Consider the following 15,000-nt stretch of genomic DNA (forward strand, 5'->3'; position numbering starts at 1 on the left):
CAGACCTAGCAGACCTAGCAGACCTGGCAGACCTAGCAGACCTGGCAGACCTAGCAGACCTTGCAGACCTGGCAGACCTGGCAGACCTAGCAGACCTAGCAGACCTAGCAGACCTGGCAGACCTGGCAGACTTGGCAGACCTAGCAGACCTAGCAGACCTGGCAGACCTGGCAGACCTGGCAGACCTGGCAGACCTAGCAGACCTGGCAGACCTGGCAGACCTGGCAGACCTAGCAGACCTGGCAGACCTGGCAGACCTGGCAGACCTAGCAGACCTGGCAGACCTGGCAGACCTAGCAGACCTGGCAGACCTGGCAGACCTGGCAGACCTGGCAGACCTGGCAGACCTGGCAGACCTGGCAGACCTAGCAGACCTGGCAGACCTGGCAGACCTGGCAGACCTGGCAGACCTGGCAGACCTGGCAGACCTGGCAGACCTGGCAGACCTGGCAGACCTGGCAGACCTAGCAGACCTGGCAGACCTGGCAGACCTAGCAGACCTGGCAGACCTAGCAGACCTAGCAGACCTGGCAGACCTGGCAGACCTAGCAGACCTGGCAGACCTGGCAGACCTAGCAGACCTAGCAGACCTGGCAGACCTGGCAGGCAGTACAGTTCAGGAGACGTGATGTTGCATCCCTATCTGCAAACGAGATACCCTGCTCACTAGCTGCATTGGCGTCATCCTGTTACGCAAGCTTCATGCTTACAGCGAGGGTAAGAGACGACGGACGGGGCCTGAAGAAGAGTGCGGGAAGGACTGCGTGCCTCTCTGGTCTTTTTCAAGACCGCCTTCCTTCGGGAATGGTTTAAACGGGATTCCGGGCTCAGCCATATTTGCATTTGGGATGCAGTACAAAAGGACCTGGTAGGTTACGGCTACTGCCCTACCCCGCCTGACTTACATATGCACACACAGAGGCGATACTTGTGAGGAGGAGGAGACCCGGCTGCGTCACACCGTGTGTCGTGCGGCCGGCAAGACCAAGGGGGGTGCGAATAAGAAGCTCGCGAAGGCACGAATAGTCATGGTTGAAGTCCCTGAACATGCTGGAGTACCTGAACATCAGCAGCATTGACCCTCGACAAGGGGTGAAGGTAATGTGCATTGGCAGTGTGAAGCGCCGCGTCAGGACGGACCAGGAGCTGCGGCATAAGCTCCGTTGAGTATCTCAAACGCCTACTAGAAAGCACAGGTAGGTACAGTATGGGCAGACAAAGCAGGCAGTATAGGACCGTACACCGTCTTGGGAGGACAGTGCCTCTGGCTGCAGCAACAGTAGCTTGCTGGATGATGACTAGCACAGCAGAGCTCCTCCAGTTGCTGGTGAGCACAGCACCTGGGGAGCCACCATGGTGGTGGACAGCCTGAGGATGCAGTGGCAGCAACAGCACCAGAAGCACCTTCTGGCGCTGCCATGGCAGACTGACGGGCTACAGGCATGTTAGCATGGTGCTTCACAGGGTGGTCTCCCACAGTGAGGTGGGGATAAGGGGAAGGAACTGCCCCTGGCACCAGCTGTGGCCCGGGGAGCGGCGATGGCTTCGGTGGGGCTGTCAGTGATGAAGATGAAGATGATGATGATGATGATGATGATGATGATGATGATGATGATGATGATGATGATGATGACGATGATTTTACCAGCAGCTGCAGTGGTGGCAAGAAGTGATTTTTCCATCTGCCAGTGATTTTTCAAACTATGGAATTGCTGTGGAGCTGATTTACCGGCTTCCAGTTTGAGAAAATGATGCCTGGTTGGATTGGTGTATAACACGGCAAACGATTCCCTCTCTTCCGTGCCCCCAGGCAACTTACCTGGGGGAGCAGGCAAAGCCTCCATGATGGCATGAGCTTGGATAAACCTGGGCACGTGGCACATCCACTTAGTCGAAGCTCCGGGACTGCAGCACTCCGGGGGCCTGGATGATCCCTGCAGTGGCCAGAGTGATTCTGCAGGTGATATCCGCTCTTGATCTTGGACTGCACTCCCTGCATGCTCGACCTATGGGTTGCACATCAGGAAGTCGTGGAACTAAAAACTTCCCGCGTGACGTAGTCCTATCATTATGTGAGGGAGACGTTCAGCTGCTGGACCAGCTGTGCTTTGCTGCTGTTGCTGTGCGGGCGTATGGTGTCCGCTGTCAAGTTGGCTGCCTGGCAACTGTGGGGCAGTTATGCTGCGCACATCCACCTTTTTTGTTGTGTTTACTTTAATTGAATTTGCAAGTAGCTTCTTGGTTGAACCGCATGCAGCTTTTTACATTTTGGTGAGACCTAAGCCTGCCTAAACCACGATATGGTGATGGTTTGATGTTTGAATTTCTAGCAGGCGGTTAGTCGGTTGTTCAATGGCTGGAAGCCTCCGGGAACACACCAGACATCGGCAAACGGGATATTTCTGGAAGGCTAGAGGCGAGGTGCTAATGCTGGAGGAGGACGGAATTGAAATGAGAACAGTGCACAATGTGTTGGTCCAAAAATCGTTGCGCGAGAACACCAGCACGACTAACGAAAACCATAGCGACTTTGATAACATTCCACACGCCTAATGCCGCAATTGGTAAAAACATTGCAAGAGTTGCATTCGGAACCATTGATGACGCTGTCCAGGAAAGCATACGTAGACCATTTCCTTGATAAATCGTTCGACGAGGTCGGAACGACTCTACATTACCACGAAGACAGGAACAAATTGAAGATCCTTAGGAATCACCTGGTCAACCGTCTGTGTAGAAGTCGCTTGGTTCGTGTTATGGAATCTTCCACGTGCTATGCACGCTATGCAAACTCGGAGGCGTAACTGACAGACAGCAGCCCACCTCGTGGTGGTAGACTTTTACGTGGACGCACAAGAAATGGTTTTTTCTTATCTTAAAATCTAATTATAATTCTTTACCGCTTAAATTTAATTTAGTAACAAAAATGACGACGATGAAGGGTTGCTTAACGCTTACATCCGTTTTGGTGGTCGTCTGTTTGGTCTACGCAAAGGAATCACATGCTTTTGGTCGGAGTAAGTTAATTTGCTTGAATATCGTAAGCTACTTGCCATATGGGTATCCAAGCTAGGAGTCCATGTAGGGACACCGTTTGGGACATACAACCTGACTGTAAACTTCCGATCCCTGATTTCTTTCAGGCATCCTTCAAACCTGCAAGCAATCAGGGGTAAGCACATCGGTTCCCCAGCTGAGCGAGCAGAACGTCCACACTTTCGGTCGGCCGTATGAGCGAGGCTGCCCGCGATACGCCGCATGTCGTCCCTTGGGCAGGGGCGCATTTCCAGCATTTTCATGCTGTATCTAATTTACGTGCCTTGATTATACACCTGCAGGAGCGCTGCTCCCTGTATGCAACCTCCGAGTGCTGCGATGGCCTCGTCTGCACCATGCCGTTGGAGTGCACCTCAAAGGGCGCCCGCAGCGAATGCCTGCCTGAGTGCCGCAAGCAAAGTAAGATTCGCGTGGTCTGGGTGTGCATCGATTAGCAGCCTGGCAAGCTAAAAAGTGACTGCTTCGCTCGCATGGCCAACGCTGCTGCCTGTTAATGCGAGCAGAACGCAGAAACCCGGGGAAAAGGCAAGAATCCAATATGCTTATACAAATTTCATACGGGAAAACATGTATAGCACAGACAGAAGTCTCCCATGACCCCGGATCTTCCAAGCCACTAATATAAGCAAATTTGAACTATTGGCTGTCGCACATGAGCCGCCGAACACCTGACTCCTAGTTGACGGCTACCATCTGACACCCCAAGCTTAGCATCCACCCACCAGCGCCCCGTCCTTCTCTCCCGCACCTGTCATGACGAACCTCCTGATGCCGTATCAGCTGTTGGTCCATTTGCACCCGATTCCCGTTGGTCTACCTGCCCTCCGCCTCCTAATCACCCGCACTCTGCTCCCCTTCCTCCCCCCACCCAAACACCCCCGTGGGCCCTACACCCCCCCACGGCCCTCATGCACATTCACAGCCCTCAGCAACCTGACCCGGATTGAGTACCCCTCCAGCTCGGGCAAGACACCAGGGTTCGAGGGGGGCAAGAAGTACAAGCCCGCTGTGGTAGTCATGCAGGTGGGGTCGGGGGAGGGAGGGTAAGGGGGTTTGGAGCATGGCTGTCGTCAGCTCGCGCCGTAAGGTGTACAATTAAGGCTCCCAACGAGCGCAACCCTCGTCTTTAGCTGCCATTTGGTCCTCTAAGAAAAACACTGCTGCCAGTGTAAGCTTGAGGCAGTGTAGGGCCCCGTGTGGGCTACGGAAAGGGGGGGAAGGGGGACCCAGAGGCCAAGGTCGGTCGGGAACAACGGCGAGGGTCTGCTACCGCCGACAACTTAGTCGCCGTGTCTTTGGTGCTGGTGTGGAGATGAATGATGGTCGGTGGATAAATGAGGTGCTTGGGAGGGGCTAATGCACGGTGTGGGGCAGGAGCGGGCATTTGACGTGCCATACGACAGCATACCCAGACCCTACACCCCGGGGATGGTTCGTGGCGGAGGTTTTGGTGGCGGTGTGAAATTGCCAGGGAAGTTGGTTACGTGGAGATGATTGTACGGATAGATGGTTGGGTGGGGGCCCGGCGGGATGCACCGCGCATGGAAAGCAGCACATAGCATTGACCTGACACAACTGAGGCCCCACCTGACTTGGGCCCCCCTTTTTCGCCTTTCCCCCTCGCCACTATGTGCCCCTCTCCGCCTTCCTTGCTTTCCCCATCCCACAAACATACATACGCACGTACACATATCTGGTTGACGTCCAACAACCCACCTCCTCTCTGGGTCTCCAATGCTTTGCTGATGACATGATGACCTCCTGGACGCCCTGCACTGCACTGCGCCTCTAGGAATGGTGGGTACATCAATGGTAGCAGTAATATAATAATATAATAATAACAGTAATAGTAATATAGTAGTAGCAGTAATAGTAATAGCAGTAACAGTTATATAGTAAAGTAGTAGCGGTGGTTCGGCAGATGAGAATTTTAAAGAGAGGGGGGCCCGATATGTTGCACGGGGTTGCAATTCGGAATGGACCGCAATGCCGACCGTGTCCGCCTCCTGCACCTCCTCCAGCTCCACCACAATCACCGAAGCAATCATGAAACATCACGTCAATCAACGGCCTTCTTTTCGGTTTTTAGCCCCCGGTCCGTTTACCGTTGGCCGTTGACGTTGTCTCTGTTATTTTAAAAATCCAAAAATACATTTTCGCCATAGCTCAGCTGTCGCTGTTTTCCGTCTCACTCAGGTGGGGTGTGAACGACGCCATTAAGGAGACGGCGATGCACATCGCAGAGCAGGGCTACAGGGTGCTGATTCCTGATCTGTACCGCGGGCGGGTGGCGGTGGAGCGAATGGAGGCCATCGGGGTACGTGTCCACTCCCTCCATACACACATACATACACATACACACATACACACGCACACACATACACACGCACACACATACACACGCACACACATACACACGCACACACATACACACGCACACACATACACACACACGGATGAAATAGGTCGGGGTGTCGAACGCTGAGATGAGACATTGGGTTCCTCCAGTGCGCTGGGCGGCTGGAGGGGGAGCTCACCTTGAAGGTCAATTCAGTGCCGCAAAGCAGTGGCGGAGGATTAGTTCTGCGTAAGGCCTGGACCAGGCAGATCGTGATTGGATAACGAAACCGGGCGGCGGCAGGATAGGGTGGTGATTGGCACCGGTGTGAGTGCATTGGTAGATCGCGCAGCTGTAGATCATGCGCTGGGTGAAACGGAGGTTGCTTGGGGCATCAAGTCGCTGGCTAGAGGATTCGAACAGGTGACGGCGCCTTACGATGATGCGGGAGAATGGCTAGGACTCTGACCGGTATAATGCCCCTCCAATTATGGAGTGCTCTAACGGTCGTTCCCGTTGGGGTACGGTTAGGTGCCCCTGCCCAGTGTCATGCCCCGATCGATGTGTAACAGATAAAACACACGCATGCGCACATACACGCACACACATGCGTACAAAAATGCTCACACATACATACATATACCCATACAAACACACACACACATACATATACCCATACAAACACACACACACGAACGCATCGATACCTCTACAGCACTACCACCATAGTCCAACCACAAACCACTAACCTCTCGTCTAACTACCTCCGTACAGTTGGCCAGTGACCTCAACTGGACCCGCGGAGTGGATGACGTGGTCAAGGCGGTGGAGTACTTGAAGAATACAGGTGCCTACATGTGTGGTGTGTGCGTGCGTACGTATGTTTGTTTGTGTCATAAGGAACTGTGTTATAAGGAACTGATCTGCGAGTAACGTACGTGTGTATGTGTAGATGTATGTGTAGAGAGGTGTGTGTGTGTGTGTGTTTTAGTGATCTTCGGAGCCGCGATGATGGTTTCACACTGCCGATGAAGGTACACTGGATAACAACTTCATACCGAATTCGGAGCGAGCTCCGTAGTCACCAGCGACGTGTGATAGACCTTTCCAATGAAACTGTAGATGTTGCTCGAATACTCCAAGCAGATGTTGATAAGAAGAGTGAGATATCAAGAGCCCGTAGAATCAAGCGGCGCAGTAGTGGCGAAGGGCGACTAGGGGGTGGGCACAGCTAGAACTGACTACTCAGAACGTGCGGCGGTACGGAGGAAGGAAGGAAGGGCTTCAGAAATCCCAAAGCTGGCAGCAGTGCACCCGCCATTGCAGCAAAATCCAAGCCAGTCTAGCGCCTCCGCCCCTCTACACACCGTTACTTTTATATAACTTTTTCCCTCCATATCTCCCTTTTTTGGGTGGTTGGTGCGCAACCACCCCAAACCGCAGGCTCTAAGAAGGTTGCCATCATGGGTTTCTGCCAGGGCGGTGGCATGGCGCTGTGCGGGGCGCAATTCGCGAAGGTCGACGCTGCGATCCCCTTCTACGGCATTCCGTCCAACTTCACCGGCTGCAATGTGAGTGTACAGCACACTAGGGCAGTACGATGATAAGCCGTACACGATTGTATGAATTGCACGGCAGTGTACGGGGCTGGCAATCTGCTCTGGGCGTCTGTCGTTCTGTCCTCCTCACGACTCACAAACTGACAACAGGAGAAAGCTGCGCCTCCACGTGACGCACTAGCTTTCCCTCTTCATTGTCCAGGATGGCGCAGATCTTATGTGTGCGGCTTTGCCGTTCTTCCTAAACCCCTCCTGCGCTTTCCACCTCCTGCGTCCCAGCCCTTTGCCCTCTCCCCCCCTTTTTTGCTGCGTAACCTGGCCCGCAGCCGCTGCTGATCTCGCCATCAGTGCCCGTACAAGCCCACTTCGGCACCAACGACACCTCCTTCCCAGCCAGCAGGGTGCTGCCCCTGTTCGACGGCATGAAGGCAGCCGGCGCGGATGTCAGGCTCTACATGTGAGGTTATTTTAGGGGGGAAAACGAACGGCAGTGGTACGGCAGCTAGTGCGTGGTGTTTGGTTGGTTGATTGGTTGGTTGGCTGGAGTGGGTGAATGGGTGAATGGGTGAATGGGAAGGGGGGGTGTCGGTTCAGCAGGATCCGAGAAAACAAGTGGTGGCTCCACTCCGGGCTGGTCCATTGTCCTAAGGACGTCCCGAGACCCTTGGGAACGGCGCACTGGCCGATGGGTGTAACATAGCGAAAGGTCAAGGCACGTGTGGGGCGGTTTGGGGACTGAGAGAGACATACATGCATACATGTGTTTTCTCTGGCTCGTCTTCTCATCGTTTGCCGTGGACCATCCTTTTGTACGATGTTTGTTCCCCTTGTTGATATACCCACTGGCAGGTATGACGGTCTTCCCCACGCATTCTTCAACGCCATCACGCCTGCTGGCCGGCGGCTGATGTCCGGTACGTACGGCAATACAATGCCTGCGTACGGACAACGCGAGGATAGCAGTACGGTCGGAGATCTCTTTTGCTCACCCCCAACCAATAGCAAGCCACACTCGACCCGCGACCTCACCACTCGTTTAGCAGTAGCAACCCGAAGCCTGCGATAGATTGTCCTGCAACCCCATTTATAAGTTCGGCGGTGTGGAAAAACCACACCGTTAAGCTCCGAGGCGGCTATTGCAGCTGCAATGCACTCAGTTCCTGGTGGTTTACTACGGCCGACCAGTCCAGAACTATTCGTCCCTACCTAACCACCTACCTACCCAAGCACCTACGTACCTACTTACCTACTTACCTACCCACCTACCCGATAACAACATAAAATGAAGGTGGTATTCCCCCGTCGTGAAGAAACGTCTCCTCCTCACTTTCCGTCTCATTTCCCCCTCCCCTCCTCTCCCGCCCGCCCTCCTTCCCGCCCGCCCTCTCCTTCATCTCCCCTTCTCCCCCTGCCCCGTGCACCCCGGCTCCCCCCAGGTGGCAACCCGAACTTTAGATTCCCCAACGAGACACTCGTCACTATGTCCTTTAGCCGCATGACCAACTTCCTGCGCCTGCACATCCGCTACTGATGCCGTTGGGGGGGGGGATGGGAACGACGGGGGGTGGCCCCGAGGTCCGAGGTTGATGTCCGGAGAAGCTGCGCAGTGGAGTATCACGGGGGCCTACCGCCAGAAAGGAATCATCCTCTAGGGTAGTTTGGGTAAAGCAGAGGCCCGGTCGAGGCCGAACGCGAAGTGAGGTCCCCCAGGGGACCCGGGAGCAATGCTCCTTGGATAATGGTGCCTCCACCTGCTCGGTGTACTTCGTGTGTGTATTTGTGTGTGTATTTGTGTGTGTATTTGTGTGTGTATTTGTGTGTGTATTTGTGTGTGTATTTGTGTGTGTATTTGTGTGTGTATTTGTGTGTGTCTCATGTTTACATTTAAAATCCCATACCCTTGGAAATGTAATCCATTTCAAAAGGAACTGACACCCCCACAGCAGGGCCGCAAACTCAAAGGAAACTTATTAAATTTGCTTTTTTGTTGCACCAGCTTTTAGTCCGTCCGCACGGAACTTACCATTATGGAACATTAATTTTCGCTACCTGCGATAATGGTTGCGATGGTGGGTGTGATGGGCTCCGCTAGGAGCCGCCGTCATGTGTAGTCTACCGTGGTGTTTGGCGGAGGGCGTCGCTGCAGGGGCGCTCTGCAGCTGGCGGTGGTCACATCTCGCGCGTGTCCCTCATGAGTAGCGGTGCTTTTTCGCCTGCACTGCGCGCCCTTCAATCAAATGCGGTTTGCAGGTCGCTACATTCGGCACTGCAAGCCCGCTCGGCCTCCAGGGAGGGCGAAGAGATTATCTTTTCCATTATCTTTTCCAAAGGAATGCAATGAAAACACAGAGAGCTCGCGAAGTGATTAGCAGAGGCACGCAGACGAGTTATCAGCTTGTTCATGGAGTACGTGTGCGTGCGTGTATGTATGCGGGTTCGTGGGGTGAGATGGGGTGGGGTGGAGAGGCGGGTGGGTAGGGGGTTTGTGGAGTTGCGCGCCACCATGGGCGCGCGCACCTGCTTGCTGCCATGTCGCCGGGGTATTGGTGCGGACATTGCTGCGTGTGGTGGTGGCAGGACGTGTCTGATCTGGGCGGGGCTGGGGCAGTTGCAAGGAGGGAAAGGGGGAAGGGGGGAAGGGGAACAGGAAGGAGCGTCCTGGGGCGGGGTGTCAACAAGGGCAACCGCTGCTGGCGACCACCCTGGCCCTCCTATGCTAGTTTCCCTTCCTGAGCTCCTCCCCCATGTCCTTCACCTCAACCGGAAGGATAAGAAAGGGTGTAGAGGTTGGTCGTCCCTGTCCCCGCGCCTGTCCTTACACCTCCCGTGAGAAGTGAGGCTGCGGGCGGGCGGCATGTCACCCTCGCGGCATTTCCTTCTTTTCCATGTCCCTCTCCGCGCGCGTTATCATGGCGTGGGATGACGAGCACCTCTCTCCGACCCATGTTCCTGCGTGTACTGAACTGCTTAGGGTTTTTAAAGAGAGGAGGGAGAGAGAGAGAGAGAGGAGAGAGAGAGGGGGCCGGGCCGGGTCCCTGCAAGGCCGAGACATTACGCTCTGATCTACTGGCCACGAGGAGGGATATTCCATTCGTTCTATGCGCATTCACTGCTTTAAATACAAAGATTCTTTGCCGCCACATATTCTTTCCAACATATAAGTCAATTAGGGAGATGTATTCAGGATCACCGGGAAGCAATAACGTCCTATTTAGGAAATGTAGTTGCTGGAATGAAAGTACTTCCAAGGGTTTCTGCGGGATCTGCGACGATGAGGAGAGCTCGGAGCCGACGTATGTCCCGCCGTTGTCCGTTGTCCGTTTCTGTACATATACCAAAAATACACGACGTATGTCCAACCGTTGTCCGTACACATACAATCATACACACACTACATGCAAAGAGCACATCACCCCAAAACGTAAACAGTAATCACACTTGCAACAATAGCAGCATCAGCAACAACCGTACTACTGCTAGGCCAATGCAACCGCCAAAGAAAGCTCACACCCACCTGGCCACCTTAGCTGCGCACATTAATCAAGCCCCTCCTCCAGGCACCGCCAGCAACACCGCAGGAAGTGACTTTCCATCTTCCCGCGCACTCTCGTCCGGCCCCCCCCAGCACTCCCAAGTCTGAAACCTCCCCAGATCAGCCCATGTTTACCTGCAAGTACCCCGGCGCGCTCTTTCACGGCTTTCCAACGCCCCTCTCCTCTCCCGACCCAACGCCCACATCGCGTCTAACCGCCCCTCCTTTGCACAGCGCCTCCCGGTCCTCCCCCCTCCCCTCCTCTTCCTCCCCCTACTCCAGTTGTGCATCCTCCCGCTGCCGCCTCGCCGCCAGCAGCCTCCTGTACACCCCGCGACTGATGGGCCCGTACCTGCGGAGGGCCATGGAGGAGCAGTGGCAGCAGTGGCAGCAGCGGCAGCAGTGGCAGCAGTGGCAGCAGTGGCAGCAGCGGCAGCAGTGGCAGCAGTGGCAGCAGTGGCAGCAGCGGCAGCAGCGGCAGCAGTGGCAGCAGTGGCAGGGGGAGGAGGAGCTGTTTCGGTACCTAAGGTACAGCGGTAACAGCGGCGGGAGGGGATGGTCTATCTGTGCCTGGAATTCCACCACAGAAGACCCGAATCCACCGAGACACACACACACACACATACACACATACACACCAATTCAACACAACCCAATTCAACACAACCCAATTCAACACACACCAATTCAACACAACCCAATTCAACACACACGCACCTGATTGTGAAGGCCTTGTAGCAGGCCTTATCCGCAATGGTGACCCGATCGTCCTGGGGCCGCGAGAAACCTCCACCGCCACCACCTCCACCGCCTCCACCACTACCTCGTCTCACAACAGTGGCTGCCTCCATCTCCAGCTCCTCCTCCGCCACAATCATCTGGGGTGAGGGAGGAGGAGAGAGAGATGGGGGTAAGACGAACCACCGGCGAATGAAACAGGGGGGAGGTGAGGGGAATAGCTCGAGGTGGTGGGCGGGTTATGGGTGTGGGCGTGGGTGTGTGAATGAGTATGGACACGGATGGAAACATGGTGGAGCGAGGGGCTGTCAAACAGCCCCAGGCTCTCCACGGCTACTGGCAGTGGGCCTCTCAGCCTCTCAGCCTCTCAGCCTCTCAGCCCCCGGGGGCCCGCGGGGCCGAATGACGGGAACACAGCACCCTATCACACAAGGTATTTGGACGTGTGAATGTGTAGTGGCGGCGTTTCCAGGATTGAGACCCGCTGCAGCTTTCAAGGCTTGTGGGGCTGGAGCTCATCCAACGAACAGAAACAAAGGCCAGGAAAGCGATATCTGCCGACATCTAGCACCTGCCTACTGACAGTCACAACCCAACCCAACATCCCGAAGCCCCCGGCCTCCGACCGCACTGCACATACATACATACATACATACATACACCCCTAACATACATACATACATACATACATACATACATACATACATACATACATACATACATACATACATACATACATACATACATACATACATACATACATACATACATACATACATACATACATACATCCCTAACCAACCCTGCCGCTCAGGGAGGCCCCGGAGCCAGCCCGGCCCCTACCCGCGCGATACACCAAGGCGAGTCCCCCATCCAGACGCACACGTTGCCGACATACCGACATACCGGCATACACACACACATACACACCTCGGCTGTCTCCCTGGCCGCCAGTGTCCACCAAATGTGATCCGCTGACCCCGGCGCCACCTCCCCGACCAGTGCTGCCACCACCTCGGCCAGACGCGGCTCCACATCCCCCCGGGCGCTGAGAGCCGCCCACAATACCGTGTAAAGGGGCGCCACGGCGGACTGCAGGAAGGCAGCGGATCGCATGACGATTATGATGGTGATGATGATGGGAATTTTACGAAGTTGCGGAGGACAGACTGTCGACACGTCCAATACATCCGGGGAAATGGGAAGAGGGGGGAAGACGAACCACGAGCGAGGAAGAGGGGGGAGGGGAAGAAGGGTAAGGGGAAGAGGGGGAAGGGGGAAGAAGGGGGGAAGACGAACAAGGGGGAAGGGGGAAGGGAGGGAATCTGGCAATGAATAGCGCGGGGAGGTGAGGGGGGGAGAATTATTTGCGATACCCAAAGACAGGCGCGGGGGAGGAAGTGTTTGTTGAAGAAAGGGACGACAAACGAACGACAAACAGGAATACAGTACATACACACATGGAGGCGGCAGGGGCCGGGTGAGAAGAGGGGGGAGAAGAGGAAAGAGGGGCGGCACAACGATATAACGTAGCAGGGGAAGCAGTGGGCCCCCATCTTAAACCTCCCTCTCCAAAATCTCTTAAATCCCCAATCGCACCACCCCTAACCACCTGCGCCGTGATCTGCTGTCCGGGTGTGAGTCTCAGCTTCACCATGGCCGCGTCCATCAGTTCCACGTACAGCCCCGCCCGGTCCACAACACTGCAGTGGCATGTTGCAGAGTGTGGGCGGGTGGCGAGGTGGCGAAAGAGGACGAGGGGAGGACAGGGCGATGGGGATGGGGATGGGGACGGAGGTGGGGATGGAGATGGGAAGGGTGGGAGGGAGATGGGGAGGGAGATGGGGAGGGAGATGGGGAGGGAGATGGGGAGGTAGGGAGGGAGGGATCAACAAGCGACCCTGCATGAATGACAACGACAAGTGCCACCCCCCACCCCCACCCCCCACCTGCGGCCCCATCTGTCCCCCGGAACGAAACAAAACACCACCCGCCATCTTTCGGCACGACTCATAGCCACCCCCATGCGCGATACATACACACGGACACATATACATGCATCCATGCATCCATACATACATACACGCACCTTCCAACCATTTGCCGCCAGCGACCGCCCTCTGTTTCCTCCTCTCCTTCACCACCCTCGTCCTCCCCGTCCTCTGCTGCTGCCGCTGCTGCTGCTGCTTGCCGCCGCTGCCGCTGCTGCCTGCGCTCCTCACCCGCCGCCTTCGCTACCGCCTCACCCCCCGGCCCTGCCATCATCCGCCCGGGCCGCAGCTGCTCTTCTCCCTCCTCTCCCCCCTCCGCCTCCTCCTCCTCCTCCTCGTCCAATTCTGCCAGAGCCAGTGCGGTCTGGCGGAAAAACGAGCATCCGCCAAGAACCACAACAGGGGAACACCACACCACACCACACCGCATCACATCGCATGTCTCCACATAGCACGTCTCAGGGGTCCATCAGCACTCTCAGTCAGCGGCTCACTCGCTGTATATGCATCCATACACATACATGCACACACACACACAAACTCTTATGCACATACAAAAATACAGGATACAGGACAAAGCAGCATTTCGATCTCTGCTGTCGCCCCTCTAAGCGGACCACTGCGCTCTGTACATCCCTGCACCACCACCGTCCCCCTTCCCCCTCACTTTCCCCCCCTTCACTTCTCCCCCTCCCCCCCACTCGAAGCCGCGGTTCCTGTAACCCCCCTCCCCTCACCCCTCCCCTCACCCTCAGGTCGACTCTCAGCGCCGCCACCCCCGCGGAAATATCCGACATCAGCGCGCGGAGCTTGGGGTCCTGGGGCCCGGGGGCGTGGGTGTTGGGGAAAACGGTGGATAGGGTGGTGGTAGGGGGGGGGAGATTTCAGGAGGGGCAAAACATCACTACAGAAAAAAGAACGGAGTGGCCGGTGTGGCGGCGGATGGTGAAATGGAGATGGGGAGCACCGATTCGCTCCTATAGCAGCAGGTGGGCAGCGAGATGGGCAACAGGAGGTGGGCAGTACAGCGGCAGTGCACCGGTGTTAATGCCTGTGATGATGATGATGATGATGGTGGTAGTGGTGGTGGTGGTATTATCGAAGGTAGCGGCACAGAGCTGGAGAGACCGACAGGCGGTCTACGAACCTTTTCACCCCCTTAACCCAGTGCCGCTCCGGCGCTCCCCACCTCTTCCCACCCCTCATCCCCCTCACACACACCCATCCGTACAAACCCACCCACCAGGGACTCCTCTGCCGTACACCTGTTACATCGGCATACAAAACCCCGCAGCTCCTCCAACGCCCTGCAGCGGACACCCCGCGGCGACAACAGCGTCGCAGCTGTGTCTTCATCACCATCACCATCATCATTGCCACCATCATCATTGCCACCATCCGAGGCGTCCGCGTCCGTCTCGCCAGCATCATCATCCCCAACATCGTCCTCGATGTCACCGTCGGCGCCTTCCTCGCCGTACCCGCTCCCCACCGGCAGGTACGACACTGTAAGCTCGGAGCCCCCGCCAACCTTCCGAGCCGCCCGCACGAAGAGGGTGTCCCTAATCCGGCAGAAGGGGGGGGAGGGAGCACGGCAGGGGGGGAAGACGAGCCACGAGCGAGTGATGGTGATGTCTAGGAAAGACTGATGCGCCAGAAGTGAAGACGGCAAGGGGGGGCCAGACGGGCAGAGGAAGTGCGGATCACACCGGCTGCAAAGACCCTGATATTCGTAGGTGCCGACGTAGATGCGCACCCCTCCCCCCCCAACACACGCACAGGAGG

General features: G+C 56.0%; 3 protein-coding genes across 3 annotated transcripts in view; 1 reads left to right on the forward strand and 2 right to left on the reverse strand.

Moving 5' to 3' along the window:
- Window positions 1-905: 905 nt before the first annotated feature.
- VOLCADRAFT_97727 (uncharacterized protein) lies at window positions 906-2,006 on the reverse strand (the record flags this gene model as incomplete). Its single annotated transcript, XM_002956689.1, has 4 exons — window positions 906-1,059; window positions 1,244-1,340; window positions 1,432-1,651; window positions 1,820-2,006. Coding segments are annotated over 4 exons (657 nt in total), but the record flags the coding sequence as incomplete, so codon positions are not given.
- Window positions 2,007-2,907: 901 nt separating this feature from the next.
- Window positions 2,908-8,874, forward strand: VOLCADRAFT_97728 (uncharacterized protein). The gene is made up of 11 exons (XM_002956665.1): window positions 2,908-3,017; window positions 3,144-3,172; window positions 3,339-3,456; window positions 3,980-4,081; window positions 4,103-4,104; window positions 5,252-5,374; window positions 6,170-6,242; window positions 6,839-6,966; window positions 7,281-7,411; window positions 7,804-7,868; window positions 8,391-8,874. The coding sequence occupies exons 3-11, from the start codon at window positions 3,393-3,395 to the stop codon at window positions 8,483-8,485; spliced, it is 783 nt and encodes a 260-aa protein (XP_002956711.1). The 5' UTR covers window positions 2,908-3,017; window positions 3,144-3,172; window positions 3,339-3,392; the 3' UTR covers window positions 8,486-8,874.
- A 110-nt stretch (window positions 8,875-8,984) lies between these two features.
- The window catches only part of VOLCADRAFT_107359 (uncharacterized protein), a gene marked incomplete at its 5' end in the record, with an annotated part of 22,612 nt that continues 16,596 nt past the window's right edge, over window positions 8,985-15,000 (reverse strand). The window contains 7 exons of the mRNA XM_002956690.1: window positions 8,985-9,553; window positions 11,204-11,364; window positions 12,155-12,316; window positions 12,837-12,927; window positions 13,314-13,579; window positions 13,965-14,033; window positions 14,459-14,777. Coding sequence (XP_002956736.1) covers window positions 9,184-9,553; window positions 11,204-11,364; window positions 12,155-12,316; window positions 12,837-12,927; window positions 13,314-13,579; window positions 13,965-14,033; window positions 14,459-14,777 — 1,438 coding nt within the window. The 3' untranslated portion in view covers window positions 8,985-9,183. The remainder of the gene's footprint in view (window positions 9,554-11,203; window positions 11,365-12,154; window positions 12,317-12,836; window positions 12,928-13,313; window positions 13,580-13,964; window positions 14,034-14,458; window positions 14,778-15,000) is intronic.

The sequence above is a fragment of the Volvox carteri genome (assembly GCF_000143455.1).
Source record: "Volvox carteri f. nagariensis unplaced genomic scaffold VOLCAscaffold_64, whole genome shotgun sequence".
NCBI classification, from domain to species: Eukaryota; Viridiplantae; Chlorophyta; class Chlorophyceae; order Chlamydomonadales; family Volvocaceae; genus Volvox; species Volvox carteri.